At 44.2% G+C, this 19,043-nt stretch overlaps 1 protein-coding gene across 1 annotated transcript in view; it reads right to left on the bottom strand.

The window, feature by feature from the left end:
• The window catches only part of fndc3a (fibronectin type III domain containing 3A), a 206,400-nt gene that overhangs the window by 181,786 nt on the left and 5,571 nt on the right, over nucleotides 1-19,043 (bottom strand). The window contains exon 2 of the mRNA XM_045214559.1: nucleotides 11,948-12,095. Within this exon, the coding sequence (XP_045070494.1) occupies nucleotides 11,948-12,055 (108 nt within the window). The 5' untranslated portion in view covers nucleotides 12,056-12,095. The remainder of the gene's footprint in view (nucleotides 1-11,947; nucleotides 12,096-19,043) is intronic.

Raw genomic sequence — 19,043 nt, 5'->3', positions numbered from 1 at the left:
CAAACCCAGATTCATCCATCGGACTGCCAGATGGTGAACCGTGATTCCTCACTCCAGAGAACGCGTTTCCACTTCTCCAGTCCAATGGCGGCGAGCTTTACACCACTCCAGCCGACGCTTGGCATTGCGCATGGTGATCTTAGGCTTGTGTGCGGCTGCTCGGCCATGGAAACCCATTTCATGAAGCTCCCGATGAACAGTTATTGTGCTGACGTTGCTTCCAGACGCAGTTTGGAACTCGGTAGTGAGTGTTGCAACCGAGGACAGACAATTTTTACGCGCTATGCTGTTGATTCATATTTATAAGTATAACCTAAATAATAATAATAATAATACAATGCCAAGATAATAACGTTTCAGGTTTTATTAAGAAGCATTTCCAAGCATACAAACAGAATTGTGACTTCTCCTTTTTAGACCTCCCACGGTTATGTCGGTGACTGTGTACATTGGCCTGGCCAATTACTGTAACCTCAAATTCCTAGACCATCACAGCCATTATGGAGTCCACTGGTCCCACTCACACAGAACTACCCTACGCCTTGACCTCTTTCTCCACTCTCTCTCCAGATGACATCCTACGACTAGTGAGGTCTGGCCACCCGACCCTCCTCCCTTCTCCAGACCATCTCCCATTCCTCACTTCCCTCATCGACTCATTCCTGACCACTGGCTGCATCCTGCATTCAAGATGGCCAGAGTCGCTCTCCTCCGCAAGAAACCAACACTCGACCCCTCTGACGTCAAAAACTATCCCTTCTTTCTTTTCAAAACACTTGGAGTGCTGTCTCTGACCAACTCTCTCCCTAACTCTCTCAGAACGATCTTATTGACCCTAACCAGTTAGGCTTCAAGACAGGTCACTCAACCGAGACTGCTCTTCTCTGTGTCACGGAGGCTCTCTGCACTGCCAAAGCTGACTCTCTCTCTCTCCTCTGTTCTCATCCTCCTAGATCTATCCGCTACCTTTGACACCATGAACCTTCAGATCCTCCTCTCCACCCTCTCAGGGTTGGGCGTCTCAGGCTATGCACACTCCTGGATAGCATCCTACCAGGCAGGCCGCTCCTACCAGGTGGTGTGGAGAGGATCTGTGTCTGCACCACGTACTCTCACTACTGGTGTCCCCCAGGGCTCGGTTCTAGACCCTCTCCTATTCTCTCTATACACCAAGTCACTCAGCTCCGTCATATCCTCACATGGTCTCTCCTATCATTGCTATGCGGATAACGCTCAACTACCTTTCTCCTACCCCCCATTCTGACACCCAGGTGGCGACATGTGTGTGTGCCTGGCAGATATTTCAGCTTTGATGTCGGCCCACCACCTCAACAAGACGGAGTTGCTCTTCCTCCCGGGGAAGGCCTGCCCGCTCAAAGACCTCTGATCATAATCTTGATGTGACTGGCCTGACTGAAACTTGTCTCAAGCCTGATGAATTTACTGTGTTAAATGAGGCCTCTCCTCCTGGTTACCCTAGCGACCATATCCTCGGTGCATCCCACAAAAGGCGGAGGTGTTCCTAACATTTATGACAGAACATTTAAATTAAATAAATTTAAAAAATGACTGCGTTTGTCTTTTGAGCTTCTAGTGATGAAATCTATGCAGCCTACTCAATCACTTTTTATAGCTACTGTTTACAGTCCTCCTGGGCCGTATACAGAGTTCCTCACTGAGTTCCCTGAATTCCTATCGGACCTTGTAGTCATGGCAGATAATATTCACATTTTTGGTGACTTTAATCTTCACATGGAAAAGTCCACAGACCCACTCCAAAAGGCTTTCGGTGCCATCATCGACTCAGTGGGTTCTGTCCAACATGTCTCCGGACCTACTCATTGCCACTGTCATACCCTGGATCTAGTTTTGTCCCGTGGAATAAATATTGTGGATCTAAATGTTTTTCCTCATAACCCTGGACTAATCGGACCACCATCTTATTACGTTTGCAATCGCAACAAATAATCTGCTCAGACCCCAACCAAGGATCATCAAAAGCCGTGCTATAAATTCTCAGACAACCCAAAGATCAGCCCAGTCCAAGCTCTTCTCCGTCTAGGACAGCAGAATCCCTGTCCATATTACGAAAACATCTGAAACCCTACCTCTTCAAAAGAGGATCTTAATTCTTTAGAGTCTAAGACGTTGTGGGGGGTTCTAAGCTGCCATATGCAATTGTTTTAAGATGGTCTTACTATGGATCATTTAGATATTTGATTTGGAATTTTAGGACCCCTTTAGGTATATATAAAATAAATACATAAAAAAATGATTTGATAAACACTTTATTTTGGCATTTCTATTAAAGCCTATAGAAACGCGTTGAATAAAAAAAAAGGACAGTCAAAAAATGAATCATAAGAAACAAGGTTTCGAAGCTTCGGTCCTTTTTTTTTACACACATTTAACCACTTATTTTTTGGGTAGGCACAAAACTACCTTCATACTTCAATTTAATTTAATTTTTTTAACCGGTACCAGTTACCTTCAGACGTGACACTGGTGGGGGTTGTAGAGCAAAACAGAGAACACCATCGTGTTCGTAAGAATCTCCCCTTTCCATAGAGAGGTCATAATAGTTTGAAGGTCAAACCGTTCGGACGCTACAAGACCGATTTTCGGGAGGTCTCATGGTCTGACAAACACCGCTCTAGCTCTGCCACCTTTCACCACAGACGTGGAAATGCGACACTGGCGGATGCAGTGGATTGGGTTTGGTAGATGCCAGGAGAAATTGCTTTTTTTAATGTAACTTAGATTGACGCATCGGTGCACCCGCACCCCCAATTTTGTTTAATCTGTCAATTGAGCTTCAGTCTCTTCATTCCTGGGAGATACCAGCATCTCCTCTCTTTGTAAAGGTCAGAGGCAGAGCGGCCAGCATCGCCTCTCTTGGTAAAAGGTCAGAGGCAGAGCGGTCAGCAGCCATCGCCACAGATCCTCCTCACTGTCAGCTCAGCCTGCATCAGGGCCAGATCACTCCACACTAGTGGGTGCATCGTGCTGTCAAGACCATTCCCCTCGTTCCATAGCTGTTGGAGCTATACACACACTGCTAGCCTGCATCTCTCAGTCAGGGGTCCAGAGCTCTCCTCCCCTCCACATCTTCCTATACAATACCAGTTAAAAAGGTTGGACACACCTACTCATTCAAGGGTTTTTCTTTATTTTTGACATTGTAGAATAATAGTGAAGACATCATGTAGTAACCAAAAAAAAGTGTTAAACAAATCTAAATATATTTTATATTTGAGATTCTTCAAATAGCCACCCTTTGCCTTGATGACAGCTTTGCACACTCTTGGCATTCTCTCAACCAGCTTCACCTGGAATGCTTCTCCAAAAGTCTTGAAGGAGTTCCCACATATGCTGAGCACTTGTTGGCTGCTTTTCCTTCACTCTGCGGTCTACTCACCCTCAACACAGTAGGACCAGAAACAATTGCTAGGGGACTTCGCATTCTTTAAATAAAATTCACTGACAGTTAAAAGGACAGGGCATGAGAAGACAGGAGAGGATTAGATTGAACATGGGGGGAATCAGTCAGCTGACAGCAGGGGGTAATAAGGTAAGGACATTCATTCCATTAGAAATAGAACTACTATCGCGGACAGCCCTGCAACGTCACGCAACCATAGAAAGAATTTACTAGAATGGGGGGAAAAAAACTCTGATAATGGCAATGTGACTGGAACACTCACAGGTAATTATAGAGAACAGCCTGAAGGAGGCCGTGTCTCCCACAGCAGAGAACAGCCTGAAGGAGGCCGTGTCTCCCACAGCAGAGAACAGCCTGAAGGAGGCCGTGTCTCCCACAGCAGAGAACATTGGGCTCTATACCCATTGGGCTCTATACAGGGAACAAGGTGTCATTTGGGACGTACCTTCAGTGGTATCGCAGGTTTAGGTATCTAGCTAGGACCCTTCTGAATCACACATACTGATGCTAAACATCTCTATTCTCCCTCTGTTAAGTAGCCAGCCACACATTGTAGCCTTTATACATTGTGTCCATCACGCCATGAGAGACACACGTGACTATTGCCAAGGAAGACCTTGCACTAGAGCAGACTTACACAGGTTGAGCAAACAAGTGACGTGGGACCTTTCAATGATACACAGTGGTAGGTAAATGTGGGTAAGGTGACTTTACCCTCACATAATGTAGCTACCATTATTATTACTGTAGAGATCATGAGAATTATTACTAGTACAAATGATAATTACAAACTATTATCACTATTGCTAACTAGCATTACTAATGATCACTATTGCTAACTAGTATTACTATTGATCATTATTACTAACTAGTATTACTAGTACTAAGGGACAGATTGCAATTTACTGGAGGAGGGATAGCCCAAAATACGGGAGGGTTGTCCCCCAAAAAAGTTTTGCTTTGAAGAGAGTTGTGCATTATTATTATAATTTTTTTAAAATTAGGCACAGGGGAGGGTAGTGCATGTTTTTACATGTTAGTAATTTAGCTCTTATCCAGAGAGACTTACAGTAGTGAGTCATTTAGCTCTTATCCAGAGAGACGTACAGTAGTGAGTCATTTAGCTCTTATCCAGAGAGACTTACAGTAGTGAGTCATTTAGCTCTTATCCAGAGAGACTTACGTAGTGAGTCATTTAGCTCTTATCCAGAGAGACTTACAGTAGTGAGTCATTTAGCTCTTATCCAGAGAGACTTAGAGTAGTGAGTCATTTAGCTCTTATCCAGAGACTTACAGTATTGAGTCATTTAGCTCTTATCCAGAGAGACTTACAGTAGTGAGTCATGTAGCTCTTATCCAGAGACTTACAGTATTGAGTCATTTAGCAGACGCTCTTATCCAGAGAGACTTACAGTAGTGAGTCATTTAGCAGACGCTCTTATCCAGAGAGACTTACAGTAGTGAGTCATTTAGCTCTTATCCAGAGAGACTTACAGTAGTGAGTCATATAGCTCTTATCCAGAGAGACTTACAGTAGTGAGTCATTTAGCTCTTATCCAGAGACTTACAGTAGTGAGTCATTTAGCAGACGCTCTTATCCAGAGAGACTAACAGTAGTGAGTCATTTAGCAGACGCTCTTATCCAGAGAAACTTACAGTAGTGAGTCATTTAGTTCTTATCCAGAGAGTTTTACAGTAGTGAGTCATTTAGCAGACGCTCTTATCCAGAGAGACTTACAGTAGTGAGTCATTTAGCTCTTATCCAGAGAGACTTACAGTAGTGAGTCATTTAGCTCTATTCAAAGAGACTTACAGTAGTGAGTCATTTAGCTCTTATCCAGAGACTTACAGTATTGAGTCATTTAGCAGACGCTCTTATCCAGAGAGTTTTACAGTAGTGAGTCATTTAGCAGACGCTCTTATCCAGAGAGACTTACAGTAGTGAGTCATTTAGCAGACGCTCTTATCCAGAGAGACTTACAGTAGTGAGTCATTTAGCAGACGCTCTTTATCCAGAGAGACTTACAGTAGTGAGTCATTTAGCTCTTATTCAGAGAGACTTACAGTAGTGAGTCATTTAGCTCTTATCCAGAGAGACTTACAGTAGTGAGTCATTTAGCTCTTATTCAGAGAGACTTACAGTAGTGAGTCATTTAACATTTAAATGTCCGACTCAATTGGGTTGAGGTCAGGGGATTGTGGAGGCCAGGTCATCTGATGCAGCACTCCATCACTCTCCTTCTTGGTCAAATAGCACTTACACAGCTTGGAGGTGTTTTGGGTCATTGTCCTGTTGAAAAACAATTGATAGTCCCACTAAGTCCAAACCAGATGGGATGGCGTATCGCTGCAGAATGCTGTGGTAGCCATGCTGGTTAAGTGTGCCTTGAATTCTAAATAAATCTGACAATGTCACCAGCAAAGCACCATCACACCTCCTCCTCCATGCTTCACGGTTGGAACCACACATGCGGACATCATCCGTTCACCTACTCTGCGTCACAAAGAAATGGCGGTTGGAACCAAAACATCTGAAATTTGGACTCATCAGACCAGAGGACAGATTTCCACCGGTCTAATGTCCATTGCTCGTGTTTCTTGGCCCAAGCAGGTCTCTTCTTCTTAGTGGTGTCCTTTAGTAGTGGTTTCTTTGCAGCAATTCAACCATGAAGGCCTGATTCACACAGTCTCCTCTGAACAGCTGATGTTGAGATGTGTCTGTTACTTGAACTCTGTGAACCATTTATTTGGGCTGCAATTGGAGGTGCAGTTAATTGCCGATTTCTGAGGCTGGTAACTCTAATGAACTTATCCTCTGCAGCAGAGGTAACTCTGGGTTTTCCTTTCCTGTGGCGGTCCTCATGAGAGCCAGTTTCATCATAGCGCTTGATGGTTTTTGCGAATGCACTTGAAGAAACTTTCAGTTCTTGAAATATTCCGGATTGACTGACCTTCATGTCTTAAAGTAATGACGGACTGTTGTTTCTCTTTGCTTATTTGAGATGTTCTTGCCATAATATGGACTTGGTCTTTTACCAAATAGGGATATCTTCTGTATACCACCACTACCTTCACACAACACAACTGATTGGCTCAAACGCATTAAGAAGGAAAGAAATTCCACAAATTAACTTTTAACAAGGCACACCTGTTAATTAAAATGCATTCCAGTTGACTACCTCATGAAGCTGGTTGAGAGAATGCCAAGATTGTGCAAAGCTGTCATCAAGGCAAAGGGTGGCTATTTGAAGAATCTCAAATATAAAATATATTTTGATTTGTTTAACACTTTTTTGGCTACTACATGATTCAATATGTGTTATTTCACAGTTGATGTCTTCACTATTATTCTACAATGTAGAAAATAGTAAAAATAAAGAAAATCCCCTGGAATGAGTAGGTGTGTCCAAACCTTTGACTGGTACTGTAACTGTTCCCTGCTACCTGACTGTTACAAAGCTGTGAATTAATTTTTATTTAACCTTTATTTAGTCAGTTAACAACAAATTCTTATTTACAATGACGGCCTACCAAAAGGCCTCCTGCGGGGACGGGGGCTGGGATTTTTTTTAAAGAACAAAAAAAGATATAGGACAAAACACACGACAAGAGAGACGCCACAACACTACATAAAGAGAGACGCCACAACACTACATAAAGAGAGACGCCACAACACTACATAAAGAGAGACGCCACAACACTACATAAAGAGAGACGCCACAACACTACATAAAGAGAGACGCCACAACACTGGAGGCCGGAAAAGAGTGAGACAGGTAGCGCGCAAAAGTAAAAGTGGAACCGAGAGTGGTACGAGAGACAGAACGAGAGACAGAACGAGAGCAAGACAGACAGACATTACGAGAGCGAGACAGTTTGTCTTTGTTGAAGCACATTTGGCAGCGATTACAGCCTCAAGTCATCTTGGGTATGACGCTACAAGCTTGGCACACCTGTCTCCAAGATGGCGTAGCGGTGCGGTTGTGTGCTCTGTTGTGTGTCCGTGTAAATAGCCTGTTTTTTCTTTATTTGTATTTTGTTGTAGATATTCCCCCTATCACACTTTTCATCCTTCTACTAAATATACTTTCCTGCAACCCGACTCACTCAATGTGGAACGGGATTCTATTATTTACTTATCTTTTATCTAGAATCTCCAGTTGAAACTAGCTAGCCAGCTAACTAGCTACTTGCTAGTAGCCACCGTTAGCGGTTTTCACCCAGAACATCAGATTTTCTGCCGGAATAACTGAATCACTGGACCTTAACACCGGATTGCAACCAGCTAGCCGCAACCGAATGGATGTGGCTGTTGGCTAATCACCACTGCCCCCGAAGCAAGCACCAGTTAGCCTTTAGCTAGCCTCGAGCCAGGACCATATCCCGGCTATCTACCTCTCTCTGTCTACCGGACGGGAGTAGCCAGCTAACTAGCTACTTGCTATTATCCACCGTTAGCTGGGTTTTTTCACCATTGTCCGTGGCCTGCACTACCTACCAGCCAGCTCTAGCCTGGACTATTATCGTCCAGTCTGCACAGCGCGTTATCGACCCAGAACATATCGGATTTTCTGCCGGAATCCCTGAATCTTTAACACCGGATCATCACAACTAGCTAGCTGCAACCGAATGGAAGTTGTGGTTGGCTAATCAGTTAGCCTTGAGCTAGCCTCGAGCCAGGCCCATCTCCCAGCTATATACCTCTCGGTCAACCGGACGGGACCTCCTAGTGTCGACACGAAGCCCCGCCGACGTAATCGTATGTAGTTTCAACAGGCTTCCCATTGCGACGACCACGAAGATCCATCTGCTAGCCCCGGCCCGCTAGCACATGCAATTCAACAGACGTGCTTCCTGATCGCCTGTGCTGTAGCACTAATTCGAACTGCTCTCGGACTCACATTGCTGTTCACTGGACCTTATGATCACTCAGCTGCACAGCTGATGCCAGCTGGACTGTTCCTTTACACAGCACCCTGTCCTGTTTTATCTGTTTAGCCTCAGCCCAAACTTTAATCGCCATTACCAGTTGTTGTTTTAGCGCTCTCGAATAACACCTGTGATTGCTTTATGCCTCTCTCCCGTCTCAATATGCCTTGCCTATTGCTGTTCCAGTTAGTTCTTATTATACAATTTCACTGTAGAGCCCCAAGTCCCTCTCAAACTGCCTCAAATAGCTCCTTTGTTCCACCCCCCATACACGCGGAGACCGGCTCAAATCGGTGCCTCCAGTGACGCTCTCTCTTTCATTGTGACCCAACGCTTAGGTTTACCTCCACTGTACTCATATCCTTCCATATCCTTGTCTGTACATAATGCCCTGAATCTATTCTACAACGCCTGGAAATCTGTCCCTTTTATTCTCTCTACCCAACGCACTAGAAGACCAGTTCTTAAAGCCTTTAGCTGTATCCTTATTCTAGTCCTCCTCCGTTCCTCTGGTGACGTAGAGGTTAACCCAGGCCCTGCAGCCCAGTATCACTCCTACTCCCCAGGCGCCATCATTTGTTGACTTCTGTAACCGTAAAAGCCTTGGCTTTTTGCATGTTAACATCACAAGCCTCCTTCCTAAGTTTGAGTTATTCACTGCGTTAGCACACACCGCCAACCCTGATGTTCTAGCAGTGTCTGAATCCTGGCTTAGGAAGGCCACCAAAAATTCAGACATTTCCATCCAACTACAACATTTTCTGTCTAGATAGAACTGCCAAAGGGGATGGAGTTGCAATCTACTGTAGAGATAGCCTGCAGAGCTCCATCATACTATCCAGGTCTGTGCCCAAACAGTTTGAGCTCCTACTTCTAAAAATCCACCTTTCCAGAAATAAGTCTCTCACTGTTGCCGCTTGCTACAGACCCCCCTCAGCCCCCAGCCGTGCCCTGGACACCATATGTGAACTGATTGCCCCCCATCTATCCTCAGAGTTCGTACTGCTTGGTGACCTAAACTGGGATATGCTTAACACCCCGGCCATCCTACAATCCAAACTAGATGCCCTCAATCACACACAAATTATCAACGAACCTACCAGGTACAACCCTAAATCCGTAAACATGGGTACCCTCATAGATATTATCACAACCGGCCGTGACTGGGAGTTCCATGGGGCGGCGCACAATTGGGCCAGCATCGTCCGGGTTAGGGGAGGGTTTGGCCGGGGGGGGGCTTTACTTGGTTCATCGCGCTTTAGCGACTCCTTGTGGCGGGCCGGGCGCCTGCAAGCTGACTTCGGTCGTCAGTTGAACTGTGTTTCCTCCGACACATTGGTGCAGCTGGCTTCCGGGTTAAGCGAGTGGGTGTTAAGAAGTTTCGGAGGACGCATGACTCGATTGCAATTGGATATCACGAAATTGGGGAGAAAAAGGGGGTAAAAAAAAATTTTATTACCCTTCACTGGAACCATCACAGCCCCAGACCATTATCCCTCCTCCACCAAACTTTACAGTTGGTACTATGCAGTCGGGCAGGTAGCGTTCTCCTGGTGTCCGCTAAACCCAGATTCGACCATCACCAGATGGTGAAGCGTGATTCAGAGATCACGTTTCCACTGCTCCAGAGTCCAATGGCGGCAAGCTTTACATCACTCCAGCCGAGGCTTGGCATTGCGCATGGTGATCTTATGCTTGTGTGCGGCTGCTCAGCCATGGAAACACATTTCATGAAGCTCCCGACGAACAGTTCTTGGTCTGACGTTGCTTCCAGAGGCAGTTTGGAACTCGGTAGTGAGTGTTGCAACCGAGGACTTTTACGCACTTCAGCACTCGGCTGTCCCGTTCTGTGAGCTTGTGTGGCCTACCACTTCGCGGTTGAGCCGTTGTTGCTCCTAGGCGTTTCCACTTCACAATAACAGCACTTACAGTTGACCGGGGCAGCTCTAGCAGGGCAGAAATTTGACAAACTGACTTGTTGGAAAGGTGACATCCTATGACGGTGCCACGTTGAAAGTCACCGAGCTCTTCAGTAAGGCCATTCTACTGCCATTGTTTGTCCATGGAGATTGCATGGCTGTGTGCTCGATTATATAAACCTGTCAGCAACGGGTGTGGCTGAAATAGCCAAATCCACTAATTTGAAGGGGTGTCCACATACTTTTGTATATATAGTTTAGCTATGCTCTCTTGGGTAAGTCAATGAAACAAGCTCCAGTAAGCTAATCATTTTGAGCGTGGGCCATCTGTCAAACCATGAACCTGGGAGAGAACGTGATGCTGGTGCAGGACACGCGGCCTACACATTTAATTATAGGCTGGCCAATTTGATTTACATTTTGAAATATAATAGGGCCCGTTTTACCTTTGTATAATTAGTAGGCTGACTCATGCATACCTTTCATAATATTTCCCCTAATGTTGTGCAACGTGCGACACAGGCACATCTCCTCTCTCTAGTGTTGTGTTGCTTCATTCCGTCCTCGCTTTCAACAGTTAAATTAAACGTTTTGTTGTCCTGATCTTCATTTTGTAACGACATGCTTGAATAATATAGGACTAGTATAAGATGCAGACCGCTTTCTAGTCTCTTCATGAAGATTGATTGGTTACAGGGCTGAACAAATACCTGCTATAGCCTACCTCCATCTCGCGTTCTCTCTTCTTTCAAACTCCCCGGCTGTGGCCGTGACTTCTATCGGCTGCTGTATTTAACAAATCAGAAAACAAGAGCTTGCGTCCCTCTTCCTATTTTCTATTAGTATAAGAAATGCTAAAAAGTTGTTCTTCCAGCAAGCTATTCTAGTCTAGCTTTTCATGGTACTCCAAGAGCAAAAGAGCGTTTTTATAAAGGAGAGAGGCCAGTGTGTATTTTGCAAGAGACAAGCTTTAAGTTAAAGGCTTACCCATAGCCTATCATTCATTATCTATATATAAAGGCTAATAACTGAACTTCCCAATAACAAAATAATAAGGTGAAAGCTGAAGATGTGTCCCGTTCACTTTTTAAATGATGTGTATGTCTTTTTTCAATCAATCAATCAATCAATCAATCCAAACTGCGCAGCAGCAATTTGATTAATGGAAAGAGACATCTGTTACAAAAAAAAAAAAAAACTTAAATGACATTTGGAGATTGTCAAGCCAAGCCTTTGATACTGGTTAAGCCTACAAGGTAGCGAGGGATGCTTTTTTCTGTTTGTCCACATTGACAGTCTATTTATTGTGGTGTTGAAAACACAAACCATGAAATTGAAGTGCCCAAAGTCAGTATGCTTTGTTTATTGGTTGTGTGGTGCATTGGCACAGACACCTGTTGGTGGAAAATGTGTTGCATATATTTGATTTTTTCAACCTTTAGAGTTCACAGAGGGACAAATCCTAATTCCAGTTAAAACACAGCTATAGATAATAGATATATATTAACATCTATATTCTATCACAGTGCCCGCTGGTGTCCTGATGGGGCCGGTAACCATGGCAGGGGGAAGCGAGATCCAGAACAAAAGCTACATACATATAAAGTATACAATGCCTAAACATTATAGATATAGATATTAGAGAATGTGACAGTACCTGCTGGGGTCCATCGCCGTTGACCATGGCAGGGGGAGGCGAGGCGAGGAGCGTGAGGTCTGGGCTGAGTATCTGGACGGACTCCAGCGGGGGGGTGTGGTCTGCCATGACTCCCTCATTCACACCACTGACCAGGCACTCCAAACTCCTGGAACACAAACGGACAGAACGAACAGTAATCAATTGAACTGAATACATTCACAAAAGATGTAAACCTAAAAAAAAAAAAATACCGCTATGCGTGTCCTTCGACAGTTGGCGCCATAAAAAAAAAAAAAAAAAAAGCTTTTGACAAGCACATTCAAGTTTCTCAAACGCAAAATAAAGAACTGACCAGTAACCAATACAATGGCGTGGATGAATTGATATTCCAGCTGTGTCACCCATTGGGCCCTGGTCAAAAGTAGTGCACTATGTAGGATAGGGCAGACCCCAATTAGTCGACTTGTTGAATGTTTGGTTGATATGCTGTTGGTCAACCTAGTTTTTTTTTTGTCGAGCAGCAGCAAATATACACAGTACCAGTCAAAAGTTTGGACACACCTACTAATTCAAGGGTTTTTCTTTATTTTAACTATTTTCTACATTGTAGAATAATAGTGAAGACATCAAAACTATGAAATAACACATATGGAATCATGTAGTAACAAATTTTTTTTAAAAAGTGTTAAAGTAGCCACCGTTTGCCTTGATGACAGCTTTGCACACTCTTGCTTGGCATGCTCTCAACCGGCTTCACCTGGAATGCTTTTCCAACAGTCTTGAAGTAGTTCCCACATATGCTGAGCACTTGTTGGCTGCTTTTCCTTCAATCTGCGGTCTAACTCATCCTAAACCAACTCAGTTGGATGGAGGTCGGGTGATTGTGGAGGCCAGGTCAACTGATGCAGCACTCAATCACTCTCTTTCTTGGTAAAATAGCCCTTACACAGCCTGGAGGTGTGTTGGGTCATTGTCCTGTTGAAAAAACAAAATGATTGTCCCACTAAGCCCAAACCAGATGGGATGGCGTATCACTGCAGAATGCTGTGGTAGCCATGCTGGTTAAGTGTGCCATGAATTCTAAATAAATCACAGACGGTGTCACCAGCAAAGCACCCCCACACCATCACACCTCCTCCTCCATGCTTCACGGTTGGAACCACACATGCAGAGATCATCCGTTCACCCACACCGCGTCTCACAAAGACACGGCGGTTAGAACCAAAAATCGCCAATTTGGACTCCAGACCAAAGGACAGATTTCCACCGGTCTATTGTCAATTGCTCGTGTTTCTTGGCCCAAGCAGGTCTCTTCTTCTTATTGGTGTCCTTTAGTAGTGGTTTCTTTGCAGCAATTCGACCATGAAGGCCTGATTCACACAGTCTCCTCTGAACAGTTGATGTTGAGATGTGTCTGTTACTTTTGGGCTGCAATTTCTGAGGCTGGTATCTCTAATGAACTTATCCTCTGCAGCAGAGGTAACTCTGGGTCTTCCATTCCTGTGGCGGTCCTCATGAGATACAGTTTCATCATAGCGCTTGATGATTTTTGCGACTGCACTTGAAGAAACTTTCAAAGTTCTTGAAACGTTCAATATTGACTGACCTTCATGTCTTAAAGTAATGATGGACTGTCATTTCTCTTTGCTTATTTGAGCTGTTCTTGCCATAATATGGACTTGGTCTTTTACCAAATAGGGCTATCTTCTGTATACCCCCCCCTACCTTGTCACAACACAACTGATTGGCTCAAATGCATTAAGAAGGAAAGAAATTCCACAAATTAACTTTTAACAAGGCACACCTGTTAATTTAAATGCATTCCAGGTGACTACCTCATGAAGCTGGTTGAGAGAATGCCAAGAGTGTGCAAAGCTGTCATCAAGGCAAAGGGTGGCTACTTTGAAGAATATCAAATATATTTTGATTTGTTTAACACGTGTTTGGTTACTACATGATTCCATATGTGTTATTTCATAGTTTTGAGGTCTTCACTATTATTCTACAATGTAGAAAACCGTAAAAAGAAAAGAAAAACCCTTGAATGAGTCGGTGGGTCCAAACTTTTGACTGGTACTGTATGTACACACTCATTCAAGGGTTTATCTTTATTTTTGACATTGTAGAATACTATCAGAAGAAAATCAGAGAAAGGCTGTTAGGAGAAATGTCATGACAAGCTGCTGTCCATAGACATTTATAGAGGTCTCACCTTTGATCTTTGCCATCGATCGCTTCTGTGATAGAAAGCCCATAGAGGGGATACCGGTCTAGTGGCAAGTGTGCCCTCTATACATCTCTATGGGTCCGTGTACGGGTGGTCTATAACAAGAACTGGCTGCCACGAAAGGAAAGATTTTGAATGAAAAGATAGGAAATGTGTACAGCTGTTTGGCTTACAGTACATATGGCTAATTAAAATCATTCCATATATAAACGTAGCACTAGCAGCGCCACAGATGAAAGGAGAAACTCAGACCAGAGTTAGTAACAGAGGTCAGACCTTTATGGTGAGTCGAAACTGAATACATTTTTTACATACTGGCCCCCCGTGGGAATCGAACCCACAACCCTGGCGTTGCAAACGCCATGCTCTATCAACTGAGCTACATCCCTGCTGGCCATTCCCTCCCCTACCCTGGACGACGCTGGGCCAATTGTGCGCCGCCCCATGGGTCTCCAGGTCGCGGCCGGCTGCGACAGAGCCTGGATACGAACCAGGATCTCTAGTGGCGCAGTGGTCTAAGGCATTACATCGCAGTGCTAACTGTGCCACTAGAGATCCTGGTTCGTATCCAGGCTCTGTCGCAGCTCAGGAGTACAGAATAGAAATGAAGAGCGGGCTGGCACGGTTGAGAGCGTAGCTCGACACACCGATTGGTTTCATACAATCGCTCAACACTGCAACAGACTTCCTCATTGGTTTTGGGTCGAATTTCAGGTATAACAGCGACCTCACACAAGTCCTGCACCTGCGGTGTGGTAGCCAAGCAACCTTAACATGCATGACCATTTCTCCCGACAGTGGAAGAACTGCTCTGGCGTGCTCCATGAAAACAGAGGCGTGCTTCACCTGCACCGTGCTGAAAGAGCAGTAGCCTATCTTTGGTAAAACTTGCAATCACAACACTATCATTCCACTGTTAGCGGCAGATATATTATGGACATTTTCAGAAATGTCAATGAAACAATTCAAAAAAATCTTATGTGTAGCACCTTTGACTGCTGTCATAGTTTACAGCCCGAGTCGTCATGTCATCCAGTCGTATTCATTAGGCATCAAACAGAGAGCGAGACGGAGAAGAGCGAGAGAGAGAGGAGAGAGAGAGCGAGACGGAGAAGAGCGAGAGAGAGAGGAGAGAGAGAGAGCGAGAGAGGAGAGGAGAGAGCGAGAGAGGAGAGGAGAGAGCGAGAGAGGAGAGGAGAGACAGAGAGGAGGAGAGAGAAAGACAGAGAGAGAGAGAGAGAGAGAGAGAGAGAGAGACAGAGAGACAGAGAGACAGAGAGACAGAGAGACAGAGAGACAGAGAGACAGAGAGACAGAGAGACAGAGAGACAGAGAGACAGAGAGACAGAGAGACAGAGAGAGAGAGAGAGAGAGAGAGAGAGAGAGAGAGAGAGAGAGAGAGAGAGAGAGAGAGAGAGAGAGAGAGAGAGAGAGAGAGAGAGAGAGAGAGACAGAGAGACAGAGAGACAGAGAGACAGAGAGACAGAGAGACAGAGAGGAGGAGAGAGAGAGAGAGAGGCTCTGGCCTGAGGCCAAACCACACAACCAACAACATTAGACACTTTATGGAACACAAAGCCTTCACTATTTCATCCTGGAATATCCAAGGCCTGAGGTCATCTGCCTTTGGCCTAAAGAGCAGGAATCTGGACTTCACCAAAGAAATCGGAAATACAGACATTGTCATCCTACAAGAAACATGGTATAGAGGAGACGGACCCACTGGTTGCCCTCTAGGTTACAGAGAGCTGGTAGTCCCATCCACCAAACTACCAGGTGTGAAACAGGGAAGGGACTCAGGGGGTATGCTAATTTGGTATAGAGCAGACCTAACTCACTCTATTAAATTAATCAAAACAGGAACATTTTACATTTGGTTAGAAATTCAAAAGGAAATTATCTCAACTGAGAAAAATGTCCTCCTGTGTGCTACCTATATCCCCCCACTAGAATCCCCATACTTTAATGAAGACAGTTTCTCCATCCTGGAGGGGGGAAATCAATCATTTCCAGACCCAGGGACATGTACTAGTCTGTGGCGACCTAAATGCCAGAACTGGACAAGAACCTGACACCCTCAGCACACAGGGGGACAAACACCTACCTGGAGGTGACAGCATTCCCTCCCCCATATGCCCCCTAGGCACAACTACGACAACATAACCAACAAAAACGGGTCACGACTCCTGCAGCTCTGTCGCACACTGGGTATGTACATAGTCAATGGTAGGCTTCGAGGGGACTCCTATGGTAGGTACACCTATAGCTCATCTCTTGGCAGTAGTACTGTAGACTACTTTATCACTGACCTCAACCCAGAGTCTCTCAGAGCGTTCACAGTCAGCCCACTGACACCCCTATCAGACCACAGCAAAATCACAGTCTACTTGAACAGAGCAATACTCAATCATGAGGCATCAAAGCCAAAGGAACTGAATAATATTAAGAAATGCTATAGATGGAAGGAAAGTAGTGTTGAAACCTACCAAAAAACAATTAGGAAACAACAAATTCAATCCATTCTAGACAACTTCCTGGACAAAACGTTCCACTGTAATAGTGAAGGTGTAAACTTGGCAGTAGAAAACCTAAACAGTATATTTGACCTCTCAGCTTCCCTATCAAATCTAAAAATCTCTAACAGAAAACCAAAGAAAAGTAATAACAGTGATAAATGGTTTGATGAAGAATGCAAAAACCTAAGAAAGAAATTGAGAAACCTATCCAACCAAAAACATAGAGACCCAGAAAACCTGAGCCTACGCCTTCACTATGGTGAATCACTAAAACAATACAGAAATACACTACGGAAAAAGAAGGAACAGCATGTCAGAAATCAGCTCAATGTAATTGAAGAATCCATAGACTCTAATCACTTCTGGGAAAATTGGAAAACACTAAACAAACAACACGAAGAGCTATCTATCCAAAACGGAGATGTATGGGTAAACCACTTCTCCAATCTTTTTGGCCCTATAACAGAGAACAAACAGCAAAAAAATATACATGATCAAATGCAAATCTTAGAATCAACTATTAAAGACTACCAGAACCCACTGGATTCTCCAATTACATTGAATGAACTACAGGACAAAATACAAACCCTCCAACCCAAAAAGTCCTGTGGTGTTGATGGTATCCTCAATGAAATGATAAAATATACAGACCACAAATTTCAATTAGCTATACTTAAACTCTTTAACATCATCCTTAGCTCTGGCATCTTCCCCAATATTTGGAACCAAGGACTGATCACCCCAATTCACAAAAGTGGAGACAAATTTGACCCCAATAACTACCGTGGGATATGCGTCAACAGCAACCTTGGGAAAATCCTCTGCATTATCATTAACAGCAGACTAGTTCATTTCCTCAGTGAAAACAATGTACTGAGCAAATGTCAAATTGGCTTTTTACCAAATTACCGCATGCGACAGACCACGTATTCACCCTGCACACCCTAATTGACAAACAAACAAACCAAAACAAAGGCAAAGTCTTCTCATGCTTTGTTGATTTCAAAAAAGCTTTTGACTCAATTTGGCATGAGGGTCTGCTATACAAATTGATGGAAAGTGGGGTTGGGGGAAAAACATACGACATTATAAAATCCATGTACACAAACAACAAGTGTGCGGTTAAAATTGGCAAAAAACACACACATTTCTTTCCACAGGGCCGTGGGGTGAGACAGGGATGCAGTTTAAGCCCCACCCTCTTCAACATATATATCAACGAATTGGCGAGGGCACTAGAACAGTCTGCAGCACCCGGCCTCACCCTACTAGAATCTGAAGTCAAATGTCTTCTGTTTGCTGATGATCTGGTACTTCTGTCACCAACCAAGGAGGGCCTACAGCAGCACCTAGATCTTCTGCACAGATTCTGTCAGACCTGGGCCCTGACAGTAAATCTCAGTAAGACAAAAATAATGGTGTTCCAAAAAAGGTCCAGTTGCCAGGACCACAAATACAAATTCCATCTAGACACCGTTGCCCTAGAGCACACAAAAAACTATACATACCTCGGCCTAAACATCAGCGCCACAGGTAACTTCCACAAAGCTGTGAACGATCTGAGAGACAAGGCAAGAAGGGCCTTCTATGCCATCAAAAGGAACATAAAATTTGACATACCAATTAGGATCTGGCTAAAAATACTTGAATCAGTTATAGAACCCATTGCCCTTTATGGTTCTGAGGTCTGGGGTCCGCTCACCAACCAAGAATTCACAAAATGGGACAAACACCAAATTGAGACTCTGCATGCAGAATTCTGCAAAAACATCCTCCGTGTACAACGTAAAACACCAAATAATGCATGCAGAGCAGAATTAGGCCAATACCCGCTAATTATCAAAATCCAGAAAAGAGCCGTTAAATTCTATAACCACTTAAAAGGAAGCGATTCCCAAACCTTCCATAACAAAGCCATCACCTACAGAGAAATGAACTTGGAGAAGAGTCCCCTAAGTAAGCTTGTCCTGGGCCTCTGTTCACAAACACAAACAGACCCCACACAGCCCCAGGACAACAACAACAACACAATTAGACCCAACCAAATCATGAGAAAACAAAAAGAGAATTACTTGACACATTGGAAAGAACAAACAAAAAAACAGAGCAAACTAGAATGCTATTTGGCCCTAAACAGAGAGTACACAGTGGCAGAATACCTGACCACTGTGACTGACCCAAACTTAAGGAAAGCTTTGACTATGTACAGACTCAGTGAGCATAGCCTTGCTATTGAGAAAGGCCGCCGTAGACCTGGCTCTCAAGAGAAGACAGGCTATGTGCACACTGCCCACAAAATGAGGTGGAAACTGAGCTGCACTTCCTAACCTCCTGCCAAATGTATGACCATATTAGAGACACATATTTCCCT

The sequence above is a fragment of the Coregonus clupeaformis genome, chromosome 5, assembly GCF_020615455.1.
Source record: "Coregonus clupeaformis isolate EN_2021a chromosome 5, ASM2061545v1, whole genome shotgun sequence".
NCBI lineage: Eukaryota > Metazoa > Chordata > Actinopteri > Salmoniformes > Salmonidae > Coregonus > Coregonus clupeaformis.
This window is presented reverse-complemented; position numbering and strand designations above follow the sequence as displayed.